This window comes from Notothenia coriiceps, unplaced genomic scaffold (assembly GCF_000735185.1).
Source record: "Notothenia coriiceps isolate Sejong01 unplaced genomic scaffold, NC01 NC01_scaffold00031603, whole genome shotgun sequence".
Classification (NCBI taxonomy): Eukaryota; Metazoa; Chordata; class Actinopteri; order Perciformes; family Nototheniidae; genus Notothenia; species Notothenia coriiceps.
Genome location: NW_011364304.1, coordinates 611910 through 626835, shown reverse-complemented (window position 1 = coordinate 626835; position 14926 = coordinate 611910). Strand labels below are relative to the sequence as shown.

Here is a 14926-nt window from a genome sequence, read left to right as displayed (position 1 = left end):
TAGTTAATCTACTATTATTAGTTTGTTTAATATCGAATCATATCAATTTGTTTTAAAGCTCAATAAATAACAAAGAAGACCTTTGACCGGTACTTTTCAAATGTTGTCCGGAAGATTTAAACTTTAACGGACATGTTGACCGGACATTCTAACAGGAACTTATATACATGTTCTTTTCAAATCATTACACAGGCATTATGCACAGGCATGCTCGCTGCACTGGTGGGCTTCAAGTTGGACACATCCTAGCCCTCCTAATGAAGTGTGTGTGTGTGTGTGTGTGTGTGTGTGTGTGTGTGTGTGTGTGTGTGTGTGTGTGTGTGTGTGTGTGTGTGTGTCTTACCTAGATTGTGTCTCTTGTTTTTTGCGTGCTCGTGGATGTGTTTCTTCGTAAAACAGCCGAAGAAAACGCAGTAGAGACAAGAGTGGAGTCGGTTCAGGTGGGCACCACACATGTGACAGATGCACGACTTGGCCTGGAAGAGGAAGACAAAAAGGAGAAACGGGGTTGAGGGGTGAGGGGTCAGAAGAAAACAGTCAGTGTGTTGAGAAAATGACCCTCTGCAGCAGGACAGAGCTATACTGTAGAGAGGCGTCAGCTGGCGGAGAGGCGAACCCCCTGCCAGCTGAATCAGATGTCTATCTTCCAGTCGGTCACACTAACACTTCAGAGGACACGATGCTCGAATAGACCTGATATGAACACAGATTCAAGACTACTGGGCCTGCTGACAAATTCAACGCAGAAGAATGACAGCATATTTCCACACTGTATCGTTCGCTCTCAAATCCTGATGGGATTTAATGCTTGGCAGGCTAACTGGAGAAGGTCTCCTGAATGTGTCTGAGGCGCTCTCTAACAGCAGCTGGAGTGTGTGTAAATGGTTTGACTTGAGGTAACAGGAGAAAATGAACATTACAATGCCTGAAGTTGTCAGAAATGAGGCCTACGTTGGCGTCACAGGAATACAGTTCCACGATGTATGCACAATAGAGATTGGTATAGTGCGCTAAAGTTGAACAACAACAGAGAAGGTTAGTAAGTATAGCATGAGTGGCGATGCCCAACTATTCGTAGGAAAGGGAGTAAGAGAAGAGGGCAAAGATGAAGAAAACAATGTGTGGTGGACAAGTGTAGACATGATAAAGAGAATTACAAATTCTGAATCAAAACGTGATGCTGTGCGTGTGAGCAGGCGCACACGTACCTGATTTAGTTTTTTTTTTTTTTCGAGCGTGTAAAACCAAAGAAAATACAAACGAAACAAAAGGTGATACAGACATGATACAGTACGATACAAATGAATGCAATAACAAAACGAAATATTTAATCAATAATTGAATAATCTGTAGTAATATTGTCTTATATCAATATAAACAACTAAGCTTTTTAGCTCAAATTACACGTCGAAAAGGGGTCGGATCTGTAGTATCATTGTCTGATATCAATAAACAACAAAGCTTTAGCTAATTACACGTCCGAAAAGGGGTCGGAAGAAGTTTACACTTATTTAATCCGACCCCTTCTCCTTTTTCTTTTTTTTATACACCTTAATATATGTTAACATACAATATAAATGTATACTTATAATCTTGAATAATTTACATATAGAAAAAATTTGAAGAACTTATTACTGCATTTTGAAGGCCTTAAGACCACACCTGTGTAAGTGGTTTAACATTTAACACACAACCCCACACAGGCTTCACTGTAAAATCACATAACACTCAAGCTAACGAACACAGCAAGATATGCCTCACAGACATACAGGCTGTTAAAACTGTATACCTGTCTGCTACTGATGAGTCTGAAGTGTGTTGGAGCTGTGTGAGGTGTCACTGTCCGATTAAGCTATTTGAAAATAGGTTGTATGGGCCATGAGGAATACACATTCCATTTCATCATTAGTGCTCTAAAATATGTATTATATATTTTAGCAATGATTTCACTCTGTGCTTTATACAGTTCCGTTGGTAATGTGAGTGAAAGCACAGAAACAAAAAGTCTGCACGCCTGATTTGCGAGGCAGAAAGTGAATAAGAGAGGAGAGACAGAGCGGTCTAGTCAGAACCTTACAGGGTGCAGACTACGCCGCATTGAGCCGCCCACTCAAAGACAGACGACTGAGGGAAAGTAGGTGTGAAGCAAAGGTGAAGAGAAGCAAAATGAGTACTATTGGCAGGAGAGATTTACCAGTTTTCAGTTTCTGGTACACTGTGTGAAAGCAGCCTGGAAGAAAGACGCACACTCCTACACACCTTGCTTTAGCTATTGGATAGAAACTCAAAGGGCCTGTGCAGTATTGTCTTTTGACTGGAAATACAATAGCAGAACCTGATACCATATGACCAACATTAAAGTCTATTGTTGCAGAGAATGTAAGAGGTTTTTTTGGTCAGTTTCACTTCCTTCTCACTGGATGACACATAACCAAGAATGGTCTGTGCAATGAGATGACTACACGTCTAAAACCAATAACACTCATGTGCTCAAATAAAACAGTGGCTGTATCACTAAATAACTTGTTATCGTTCAGTGACCCAATACTTCCACAACCAAGGCCACGAGATGTTAAGTTAATGTCATGTAGCTTTTTTGGGAGCTTATAGTTCCCACTAGAACCAACACAAATGTTGCCAACAGTGGATTTGCAGTGCAGATATTCTATCACCTAAAGCCTAAGCTATTTTCTACTTTTTAAATGTTTATGATGAAGCTCTTTGAAAGGGTGGCTTGAAATATTGTTGAATAAATAAATACAAATAAATCACAAAAATATCCATTCTACCTAACAGACATGTTTTCAACAACTAAAAATGTTGATGTTAGAGATCTGAATCTCTCATCTGAGGGAGTGGTCGGAAATGTTGTGTTTGTATGGAGAAGAAGACAAAATGGAGACGCAATTCAATATTCATTTGCTCTCATCATGGTAGGCTAAGTATTTGGATGTTACATCAAACATGCTACTAGGCACTGCCGCAGAGATGGGCTGCAAAACTCACAGCCAGTCTGTGTTTTGGCTGAGCATTAGTAGGCGTGGGCTGGATTGTGATGACATCGCAGTAGAGGGGATATTCAGGGTCGCAGACGCTAAGCTCTGCTTTTATTCCTATGGGTCTGTTAGCCAACCAGCTCTAAATGGGGGTGTGTTTGGGTCCTGTGAAAGAGAAGGGGCAAATCAGTGTGGTGCTTTTCCAAGTTGGAAATATGGGGAGTGAAGGGAAGGAACAAAATGTAGACTGTCACCAAAACCAACAACATCTACAGCAGATTCTTTGAACATTCAAGGAAGAGCTTGTATCATTGACAGGCTATGAGAAGAGAAGGGCAGGGTGTTTTTTTTTTATCTAAATGAAACTCTATTTGCACTACAAATATATAAAAAGATAGGGCACTTTGAATTCCTTCATTTTAGTAACACATCTCTAAGCCTATCCTACATAAGCAGTGATGTTGTTATTCCCCGACTTCACCTCTATTGCATCAGCACTCAGAGCAAAAAAAACAAGTAACTCTGCCCTTGCCATGCCACGCCCGCCCTAACATCCTTCACTGCCTGAACACCCCTTTAGCTGGGAGAAAATCCATCTTGCACCGCCCCCCCCCGGGACTCTCTGTGGTCTCTCCCTCGCACCATGGTTCACAGGCCGTCTACTCCTTACTGTCAGCAGTCCTGCCTTTCACTGAGCCCTGGGCTTTTAATGTTCTATTAGATCAGCTATTGATCAGCCGCTGGCTCAGATGAATGGAACAAGTATCGGACAGGTAGCAAGCTCACGGCCGCGCTGCATTTCCCATCTGGGATGAGCTCTTTGAGGCAAGCGAGGCTGGGCACCGTGTCCAGGGGAATCACCCACTAAAGTACAAAGCTGCTGATTGATGAAAGAACAGATGCTCAAAGGCATTAGCTGGATGAATAGGTCTCTCCAATACATCTTTATAGTGAGGGCAAGATAGCATTACATGCTTTGTGGGTCCACTGAGTGGCCATCAGCTACGACCCATGTTCAACAACAGCAGGAAGCTTTCAATGTCCTAGCTGCATACATATACATCTAAATAAAGCAACATCCATAATCAGCTTCTTCGTCTCCTCTTGCATTATTTCAAACTGACTGCATAACTCCTACCTCAGCATTTAGGTTCATTTTTTTCATATATTCAAACAGAGCCAGTAACGCGATGAGCTGTAACTGAGGAGGAGAGAAAATGACGACAATGATTATGATGTGGACAAAGGTCTGGCTCTACTGAGCACGCTCCTGCTGCTGCAGAACCGACCGGGGAGGGGGAGAGAGAGTCAATACGGAGTAGAGTGCGGAGTCCGGATATATGAGAGCAGTGACTCACCGAGATGCCTCGCACTGAAAAGCTTCCGCATGCTTCTCCACACAGACTTACACATCAATGAAATTAACAATGGCTGACATGCATACTGCATATACGCAAAAAAATACACGCGGATCTTTCCACAGGCTTCTATAGACACCAGGATATTCGCTACGAGTACTCAGCCACACACACACACACACACACACACACAGTCCTTTCTCATTCTCTAACTAATACGAACAAGCACAGTGAGGCTGGGGAAGGAGACTGATGGTGATGCTCCAGAAACGGGCTGCCGACTGAACCCGTGGGGCTGCAGCCTGTCAGAGCCTTGGCAGGATGATGTTGTAACCCCCCCCTCCCTCCCTCCCTCCCTCTTTACTTCCAACTATCCCCCCATGACAAAGCCTTGCCTGCAAAATGCATTCTCTGTGAGCAGCCCTAGGGGGACACACAATACAAATCTTACCGTATTCTCTTTTCGCTTCCGGCCTTCATCAGCTCATTGTAACCTCTGTTGACAATGACATGTTTTATGGTCTTTGTATGAGAATGTATTCCCATCACATACAAATGAATCAGTGGGAGGGATGATGGATTGTTGGAGAGTGTAGTTTGGCCTCATACTGTCACACAGTGCTATAAGGACATTATGGCTAAAGCCTGAGCTCCAGCCTATGGAGCGTAGCTTCTTGCCGTCTCCGGGTATATAAATAAAATAGAATCAAATGAGGATGACGTGGAACCAAGCTGAGATACTCAACGGTGGAGTAGCTTTGGTGCCATGTTGAAAAATGTAGTACAATGCTATGTTGTGGGTGTGTGCATGTTGAGGGGGTTGGTTACATTTAAAGAGGGTTGGCAGCACATGGGATGGATCTGCATAGGTGGGCCTGTGTGCATCTGATTAGAATTCATCAATAAGGGAAACATAGGCAGGCTGTGAACCCGTATTGGTGTTCAGAGATCAGGAGTAAAAAAAGAGGGGGCAGCAGAAGGGTTTTTACTTTAATTATGGTTTATGGTGATACTCAAACTCCAAAAATGGACTGGTTGAATACACATGCTTTTGAAACTGCCACACTGTCTAATAAAGACAACAGAGCCCTAACACAAGAGCACCATTCCACATTTATGAAATTCACTGACCAAAAGAAAATTGACAAACAAGTTCAGCAAGAGGGAGGATCATTCAGACTGAAGTGTGTTGGTCTGCACAGATGGTTAACAGTCTAGCTAAAGCTTAACAAAAGGGTGTGGGACCACTTTGTTCCATCGAAGGAAAATACATACACGCTGCATCGAAGAGAGACTGCTGTCCTGACTTAAACCCAATGTTCATTTCTTTTTTTATCCACATAGCTGTATCACTGAGCCTTGATCATTACCTCCATACAAATCTATGCGAACAGCCTACAGAAAAGAGGCACAGTGGGGCTATTAGTGCACTGCGGAGTCTTTAAAAGTGACGACATATCGATGAGACCTAAGTAATAAATTATCGGGCAAGGGTTTAATGCCATATCTTCACAAGGACAAAGAACAATTTCCATATAAAATGCCTAGTCCCAAGAAAAGCTGTCACTTGGTCCCGAGGTTTTAACAATGGGGAATAATTGAGTTTCCAGACTCCAAGAGATTGATTGCCTCTTGGTTTTGGGCTTGGCCGGCCCCTGGGGAGTGATTGACAGCTCATTAGCCAGATGGTAGAACTGAGGGAGGGTGGACAGCAGCCTCATTGGCCGGCTCAAGTAATGACCAGCATGCTTTGTAGCAGCAGTGTCTTTACTGAGCCTGTTGGACAGTCAAATGAGAAGTACTGTCTCTAACTTTAAGGAAGGGCAAACTTAAAAAGCCATGGTCAGGGGGAGAGACGGAAGAGAATTTCAGTCAGAGACAACTTGTAAAAATGCAAAGGGGGGGGAGAGGAGGAGTGCTGGATTCAGTTTACTTTTAGGCTAATTAAAACGCAAAGTCATGCTCATGCACCAAGACCAAACATCCCGAATCCATATTAGCCTTCAGCGAATAACAGCCGGAAAAATAACAAATGCTGCTTTTATTACCATATACGTTTTCAACCGGTTCCGGAGGAGCTGTCAATATACAGCCTCATGCGGCACCCCACCCACCTATTCTACCACCAATTTCACTATTGTGCCTATGCCAACGTTGCATCTTCTTAGCTCTATTATGGAACATTTCTAAAGCACAGTAAGAGTCCATGCTTCTTGTCAATAGCAGTCTCCTTTAGCATCTATGATCTTAAATAACAGCAAAGATGAACGCACTATGGCAGAGCACGAGGCACAATGAAGACTTCAAGTTCACTGCCTTTATATGATTAATTAATATGCTGATTACATGTGGGAGGTTGGATTCTTTGAGGCTGAACAATTGTGAGGCAGAAGGAACGACGCAACGGGACACACAAGTCCCATTTACTAAGAGAGGAAGTTGCAGAAGTCTGAGTCACAGAGCCTTGGCTACAGTGACTGACAAACCAAAAGCCACATCAGACAAGACCTGGGAGTGACAGAGAGCGCACAGACATGGAAGAAATAGGGCTGGAAGGGGCCAGAAACCAAAGTCTGACATCACCAAACCCACTGAGTGTTGTCTGTGAGGCAGAGGAATGAAGGGGAAGGATGGGAAGCAGGGAGGAAGGGCGGATTACAGGCGTTGCTATGAATTTCGCAGGATCCAAACATTCACATGAAAACCTCAGAATTGGTATTGCAGTTTTAATGCAGTTTATATTTTGTGTAATAAAACAATTGTAACAACTCAAACACATTATTTTAATAAATGAGAACAGACAAATAGAGAAATGTAATGGGATAATCAAGAGGCAATGTGTGCTATGTCTGCAAATAAAAGAAAAAAGCGAAAGCAAGGAAAGGAGGAACAAAAACCGTGGGAGTGAAAGCAGAAGAGGAAGTCAGGGCTACGAAGAGGCTGGAGGGAACAGATCCTGTCGCTACAACCGTATGCTGATGAGTCAGAAAGCAGGCCTGTGATGTGATGGAGAATGATCTGACAAAGAGATGTGTTCAGAGCACAGGAATCAGCCACTCTCTAGGGTTGGCTGTGCCTGCATTTCGTGTGTGTGTGTGTGTGTGTGTGTGTGTGTGTGTGTGTGTGTGTGTGTGTGTGTGTGTGTGTGTGAAATAAAAAGGACATTAGCGAGAAAGGAATGACACGAGGAAGTCAATATGTCCTCCTTGAAAATGTATCAATTGTTCTACTTCTGAATTCCCAGCAACTTCTAGTAACCAATCCTCTCTCATTCCCTCATGACAAGCAGAAAGGGGGTTTGCACTAGTGGGAAAAGGAGGGGTTATGGTTCCCTCTGATCATATATGGTTTATCAAAAAACTAGGATAAGAAAAGTCAGTCAGTGAGTTCTCTAATCACAACCCTTACCCCTTTAATCAAAGTGACTGCAAATTCTTCAAAGAAAGGATGTCTGTCAAATCCTGCCGGCCCCCACCCACCCTGCTTTCATCTCATCCTTTCCCTAAGACAATAGCTCTGGTTTAACTGCATGGCAGATTCCTTCATGGCAGCCGTGTTTTAGTAGAGATAGCACCTCCACTTACAGACAGTATAAACCGTATTCTCTGCTGAATGGAGCCAGCACACAACATAAATAACCATGACCTTCGTGAATATTCACACCACCATTCCGCAAACTATAAATCATAAATATGACCAGAGCTGGGCCTGAAGAGGAATGCATTCAACCGTCGAAAGCAAGGGCAGGGCAGGTTTCCATCTTGGAGCTGTGCTGGCATCCTTCTGTGAAAGCCTGCTTAAATGGCACATGGCAATCTGGTGTAACATGAATCTCAATTAGGAGAGGAAACATTTGAAATCTGTGCAGACAAAGGCCCACGTGCCGTACTCAAACAACTGCTCACTAGACTCATTAAACATACACACAGTAATAATAGATTAAGAGACAGGAATCAAAGGGAGGACTCAGGAAGATAGAAGGGGAAGCACATCAGAGCAATAGTTCCTCCTCTGCAATCTGAAATGGAGCCAATGTTTGTTACATGACACAAACTGACAGTCTGCCGGGGGTGTAGCCCCTCTGGCTATTTGACACGTAGCAAACCTCGACTAGAGCAGAATATAATGAAGCAGAGATGAACAAAACAAGTGTACCAACATCAATGTGAAAACACTATTGCATACTGGTTTATTCCTGCCATCTCCCTTAGTAGGACATCTTGAACAGTGATTCATCTGCATTGAATTGTTTACCCCATGGGGCATTTATGTCATATACAATTATTTGGAATAGTAAGTGTCTGTGAACGGACAAGTTTATGCAATAAGCCTATCAGACTCTAGGCCTGAAAGAGGGTACAACAAAATCAAATTTGTCACCAAGTTAAATCAATAATTTATGGATAACAATTGTGTGTGTACGCCCTCATACAATGCAATAGTGAAAACCAACATGCACGTCCCAAGCTACTGCGGCATTTCATCTAGGACCATCATGGCAACAATTATTATTAATTAATGTACACTAATTAAGGATAGCAGACCCAAAGGCACAAGGGCTTGTGATGTCATCTCTGTAAACTCCGATCTCTGGCACTCTTTCATTTGCTACCCATGGGGGTTTCAGATTGTGCATGCAGAGCAGGTGACAGGCTTTCCACTAATGTTCCTGCACATAGCCTGGGAATTGATTTTAGCTTGAGGTAAAGAGGGTGGCAGTTTGAGGAGAGGCTGCTGAGGACAGACGGTGAGTAAGGGAATGAGGGGGGTTAAAAACAGCAATTCAGGATAAAAGAGACGGGCAAGTGAAGCCGGGTCTGATATTATTTTTAAAAAGCATCCCAGTCCCTGAAGGGAAATGTTTTTTCCACTTCCCTCATTGCAGAATATGACTCTTCTACAATAGCATTTTCAAATCTTACACTGCTGAAAGATGAACATACAATAAGCAGTGCAGTAATATGCATTGTCAGTTGTCACACATAATCAAAAACAAATGTCAACATATTAAAAGGTAGGGTAGGTAATTCACTTCAGAAACACTTTGTCATATTCCATGGAATGCTCTTAACATCCCGATAGCAATGAATACATGAAATGCTTTGACAAAAAATCCATAAAGAAATGTCATCTGTGGAAGCCGTGGCACTGTAAAAAGCACGACCAATCATCTGAGCCGGCCCGGCTAAAATAACAGGATGGTCTACCTGCCTGTCAGCCTTCCATCTGTGCACAAACTTATCTCGTGCCCTCATTAGTCATGTGCGCGTTCGTGTGTGTTGGAGGAGGGGCTCTGTGAGGAAGTCTGAATGAAGGGGCAGATTTTTTCCGGCTGCGTAGTTTCAAATTCTAGCGCACTCGAGCTGGTTTCTCCATTCTTACCTACTCTACCTTTAAGGAGGGATGCAGGATTTGTATGTGTATTCATTCCACCATTTAAAGATACCAGGATGTGATGTAAAAGCTTCTGGTCTGCTAGCTCATATTTCTGAGCTGAACAAAATCAAATACTGTCTCGCCTCAGGAGAATGCTCTGGATGCGTACCTCTGGAGCAGCACTACACCTGCTCTGCATGTCAGAAGGGTAAAGAGTCTCTGTGAAGGAGGCGTGAGGCAGGATTTGTAATCCCATATAGCCATCTTTGAGTACAATTAGGCAGCGGAGAGAAAACTGCATTCAGTCACTCTCCTTCTTCTCTGTATTAGTCACCTGTACCAAGAGTGTGTGTGTCCATAAGAGCAGAGCAGAAACCCTTAGTACATAGCGTTACAGATATTAGACAGCTGTTAAACAACAACATCCCAAGCAAATCTAAAAGGACAGAAAAATGTACTTTAAAAAAGGACATTCATCATCTTCAATTCCAGTTTTCAGTAATGTAACCACATGACCAAAACTCAGAAAATTGACAAAATATTAACATAGCTAGCGGCATGTCTCTCATAAATGAAGGAACATAGAAGCCTTTCCTTCACTTACATTTGCGATATCAGTTATGTAAAATGGTGTACTGCGGCACAGTAGCATGTGAGAGGAACATAGTGGTGTAGGTGGTGCTCATTTTTAGTGGATGACAAAGCATAAAAATATAACGCAATCCAGCCTGAATCCACCCCTGACAGCTCCCTGCCATGTACAGGGCACGGTAGATAAACGGGTAAGAGACATTTCACAATACCAATATATCAGTGTTTATCTCAAAATGGCAGTTTTTTTTATCAGAGGTAAATCTTAGTAGTAAAGTGGTTGTAGAACTGGCTGCTGAGCACTTCCTCTTGGTAAAACAAGTTGCAGTGCTGAGACAATTAGGCCTGAATAACTGATACAGACGAGGCTCTCGCACAAGTTATCGAAAGGCTAGGATTGCAACAGCTAAACATGCATGTGTGGTTGGGCAGAACATTAAAACTTTGAGAGCAACAGAAAGTTGTTTAACCGACTGACTGAGCTCCTGTTAAATGAAATTCCTGCCAGGTAGAGTGTGTGAAGACTAAATATTTGCTATTAACTTTCATCGGATGCTGAAAAAAAACTATTGCATTGTGATTAACTCACTGCATTTGAGGACAGGCCATACATTTTCAGATGCTCTCTAGCACTGTGTAATACTAAAGGACAGGTACATCAGGGTGGAAAATGCCTTACTAAAGACATAAAGAAGGCTGTTTTCAAACTAAAGCATGTCACCACAACACTGTATAAACAAAAAGTCCATCGACTATTTTGCACTAGCCATTTGCTTTGACATGCCTGCAATGTAACTAGCTGTGTTTTTTGCTGTTCTGCTCATAGACCGCCCTCCCACCCTGTAATCTCTCTGGCTGTAGCTGTGTATCACAGCAGAAACAGGGATGGGTCTGAGTTATTCCGCTACGTAGTTTCACATCTAATATTCAGTCCATTAAAAGAAAAAGGCACTGAGGCACAAAGATAGGTGAGCAAGCCAGTGTGTACTCATCTGAACTACAGTATGTCAGTGAAGATGAGGAGGGGATAAGCATCAACTCACCAGCTCTGTCCATCCTGCATCACTCTGAAGCACCTATTATATCACAACGACATAAAAATGTATGACATATATAAGAGAAGAATGGGTTTTTGTGTAACAGTCAAGCAAGCTACAAACGATGTTAATCCACAATAAAATTGAAGAATGTAATCTTGTTAGTTTTTTTCATAATGAACATCATGGCACACAAAACAACAACAAATGTATGTTGAAAAAAAACAAAAAGAGGAGAAAGGGTGTGAAAATGAAAGAAACTGCAACACTGTCCAGAGATGACATCATAATGTAGAAAGCTATTCGGATCTGTGTAGGCCGAGCAGGTGTAGGATAAGCCCAAAAAGAAATTGGCAATGAAGTAATCAGCTGACGTCCCAGTATCCCTCGTGAGGGAATGACCAGTGCAGAAAATTACACTGACCTGGGACGCCCAGGAAAGAACCGCTAATCTGTGGACCTAGTGTGTGCGTGTGGAGACACAATGGGTACATTTGGTGTGGTAATGTTAGCCTATAGCCACAACTCTTCTCAAACCGAAGTTTAGCCATGAGGCTAACTGCTCAGCATCTACCAAAGAGAAATGCTAAGTTAACTAACCGATTGACTTGCAGCAACATGTTTAATAATCATTGCTCGAGTTAATAAGCAGAAATTAAACAAAAGAGTTAAGATGGCAGAGAAGCAAACAGTCTCCGCAGCACACCAAGCTGTCTTGCTAGCTAACTCACCGGTGAACCTAGCAGGCTAACCCTAGTAGTCGCAACATTACTGCTGCAAGAGTGCAGTTTAACTTCAACCGCTAATTTTTTCGACCCGTTCATTGTTTGTGCTTCATGTGGGGAATAATTTGCACTCCAGTTCCGTGTTTGTCGGTGCCACATTCAAATCATTTCACTTTTCTGAAGCTAACGTTGCAGTTCCTGTGTTTTTACCTTGCGTCTCCTGGCTTCAGCAGTACCACTCCAAACAAAGCATTGGTATATGACTCGAAGATTTTGTTTCCAATTATCCACCTTATAACCGTTCACATGGGAGCACCCGGCCGGACTCATGACAGACAAAACATTCAGTTTGGGTTTTTTAGGTGACAATGAAAAGTCTCCTGGATGATTCACTTAGCTAGCTACCTAGCACGAACTGTATGTCCAGAAATGGTTTCCGTTTGGAAATGGGACAATCGATGTAGTATCCAAAATACTCCTCGGGTATCTGACAAACACGATCTTTGATTAACTAGCTACACATCATGTAGTCACCTAACGGAATTATCACTTCTCTAAGATTTCTGCTCCTCTGGCTGTTTTGACAGTTGTCTTTTCCTTTAGCGTTAGCTCCAGTTCCACTCTCACGATTAGTTAGCTTTCTTTCTCTAGTTAGCCTGCTAACACTCAACTACAGCTTCACAATGCCCGCCCAGCGTACACCGTGATTTGTCAACACAAAGACGTTACGTCACTACGTTGGTTCGCTGCGCACGTTGGGTGCGCTTGGTTTGGATCCCAATGTGTTCCGTACGTTCCGTGTGGGTGCATTTATTATTTTAAACATAGATAGGATGCATCAATGGCGTTGCCGTAACATAAATCACCTCCCTTACAGGATAGGGTGGAACTATATCAAAATGCACAGTAAAATGATTCTGTATGGTACAAAGCTGTACTATGTTTTTTAAAAGGATACATTATCAACAAGGACCAAATATGTATGTCACTTTCTTTAGGACAATCATTGCAGATGGCTGTTCGACAGATGCTTCATCTGTCACTTGGATACACGTATTGGATACACTTTGGAATTATGTGCAATAGTAAAACAAATTGAAATGTGTTTTAGCCTTTGACAGAAAAAAAAGAAGGCCTAAAACTAAATATTTCAATGTGAAATTCCCCAGTATAAAAGTAAACGTTCAACCCATTTGTTTTCATCAATTAAAGCCTACCACCTAGTGGTCATAGGATGTGTATTTGCTTATACAAAACATAAAAAACGCAACTGCAAAGTCAACTTGGTTGTCTATGTACAGATACGAAGCCTGCCAATTCATCTTTAATTTAGGTTTCAAATATATATTTAAAAACTAATATTGGCTAATCTGACATGTCCGTAAAAATGTGTTGAAATAAATAGTCAATTCTCTTGATTGTTCACTTGGGGGCACTGCAGGTCTTCTGATCTGTACAGTAGGTTTGTAGTTGTGTGTATATTCAAGTTGGTTGGTGGTGTTAACAGGAAAGAAATGTAAATAATGTTAATATAGACAAAACAATGATATATTTTATTGTGAATAATATATTTAAATAAACTCATTTAGATTTGCATTGTTGTGGTTGTTACTTTGTATATGTATTGTGTATGTCTTGTAAGTGCACTGTTGGGGAACTTGCAATCTAAGGTTTTCATGCATAACATAATTACACCGTAGTTGTTTATAGGTTATGACAATAAACCTTTGAATCTTGAATTTGTATTGACTGACAAAACTGGCCAGTATGTCTTGACATTTCAATATTCTGTAATTAGCTCTCCAAACAGAAGACTTAAACATTGATGTGTTGTGGTGCGTGTGGTGCAGTGGGTTGTGTGTTGGTGTTTGGATCAGGTGTTCACAGGTTCAAACCCCACGGTGGTCACAGGTTCAAACCCCACTGCAGTTAGCATGTTGTTGTGTCCCTGGGCAAGACACTTCACCCCAAATTGCTCCTGTGGGGATTGTCCACAGTATTGAGTATGTAAGTCGCTTTGGATAAAAGCATCTAACAAGTGACATGTGATGTGATTGAATGGATAAATAACACATGTTCCTGTCTTAGACAGTTGGAGAGGTTTCAGGGACAGGCCCTCAGCCTATTGGTAGATGCTCCCGGCACAGACAACAGCATGCACTATAATCTATTTCCATGGTTTCACTGGGTATTATTCAAGACATGGTGTTAAGCAAAAATCTTTTTCAATTACTTTTAATTTATGTTCCAAGTGTCCAAGGTATGTAAGAATAATTAACAACACAGCTAAAGGCTACATTTATTTGTAACTGAATGAATGATTCACCTACTGTTTAGCTGGGATCTTGCAGCGCAGTTTGATAAATTGCTAGATAAACCTTATTGCTGACAAAACTTGATGATGCATGAAGTTGCAGCTGGAGTATAAAGGATGATAATGATAGTGAAGACATAAATAGGGCATAACATGAGATTGATGGAAGGACTTATTTCAGTAGACAGAGAAGGAGTTGAAGTGTCTTTTAGGTGTTTTAGTTAAAACCATAAGATGAGGTCTAAATCTAATAAAAATGTAGTGTAAACGTAGTTATTAGAGTCATTGTCATGATATGTGTGTTTAGTTTTATTCCGGCGCTCATGAAGCCTGTTGGAAGCTCAATTAATGGCACATTTACATGAAAATAGTTTAGCTGTTTTGCGATTAAAAGATTAACATGATTAAACTACCATACCAGAATCTTATGACATGGAATTTACTGTTTATCTTGTCAACAGTCATGTCATTTCTCCTGCAATGCTTAATTTATTTATTTTAACAGTAACTACACTGTTGGTTCAAAGCT

At 41.8% G+C, this 14926-nt stretch overlaps 1 protein-coding gene across 2 annotated transcripts in view; it reads right to left on the bottom strand.

Annotated features, from left to right (window-relative positions):
* usp22 (ubiquitin specific peptidase 22) overlaps window positions 1-12765 on the bottom strand; it is a 25000-nt gene extending 12235 nt beyond the window's left edge. The window contains exons 1-3 of one of the 2 annotated variants that reach the window (XM_010788147.1): window positions 12294-12765; window positions 11365-11397; window positions 344-476 (exon numbers count right to left, since the gene is read on the bottom strand). In XM_010788147.1, the coding sequence (XP_010786449.1) occupies window positions 344-476; window positions 11365-11397; window positions 12294-12413 (286 nt within the window). In that variant the 5' untranslated portion in view covers window positions 12414-12765. The remainder of the gene's footprint in view (window positions 1-343; window positions 477-11364; window positions 11398-12293) is intronic. The other variant, XM_010788148.1, reaches the window with a different exon arrangement.
* Between the last annotated feature and the right edge of the window lie 2161 nt (window positions 12766-14926).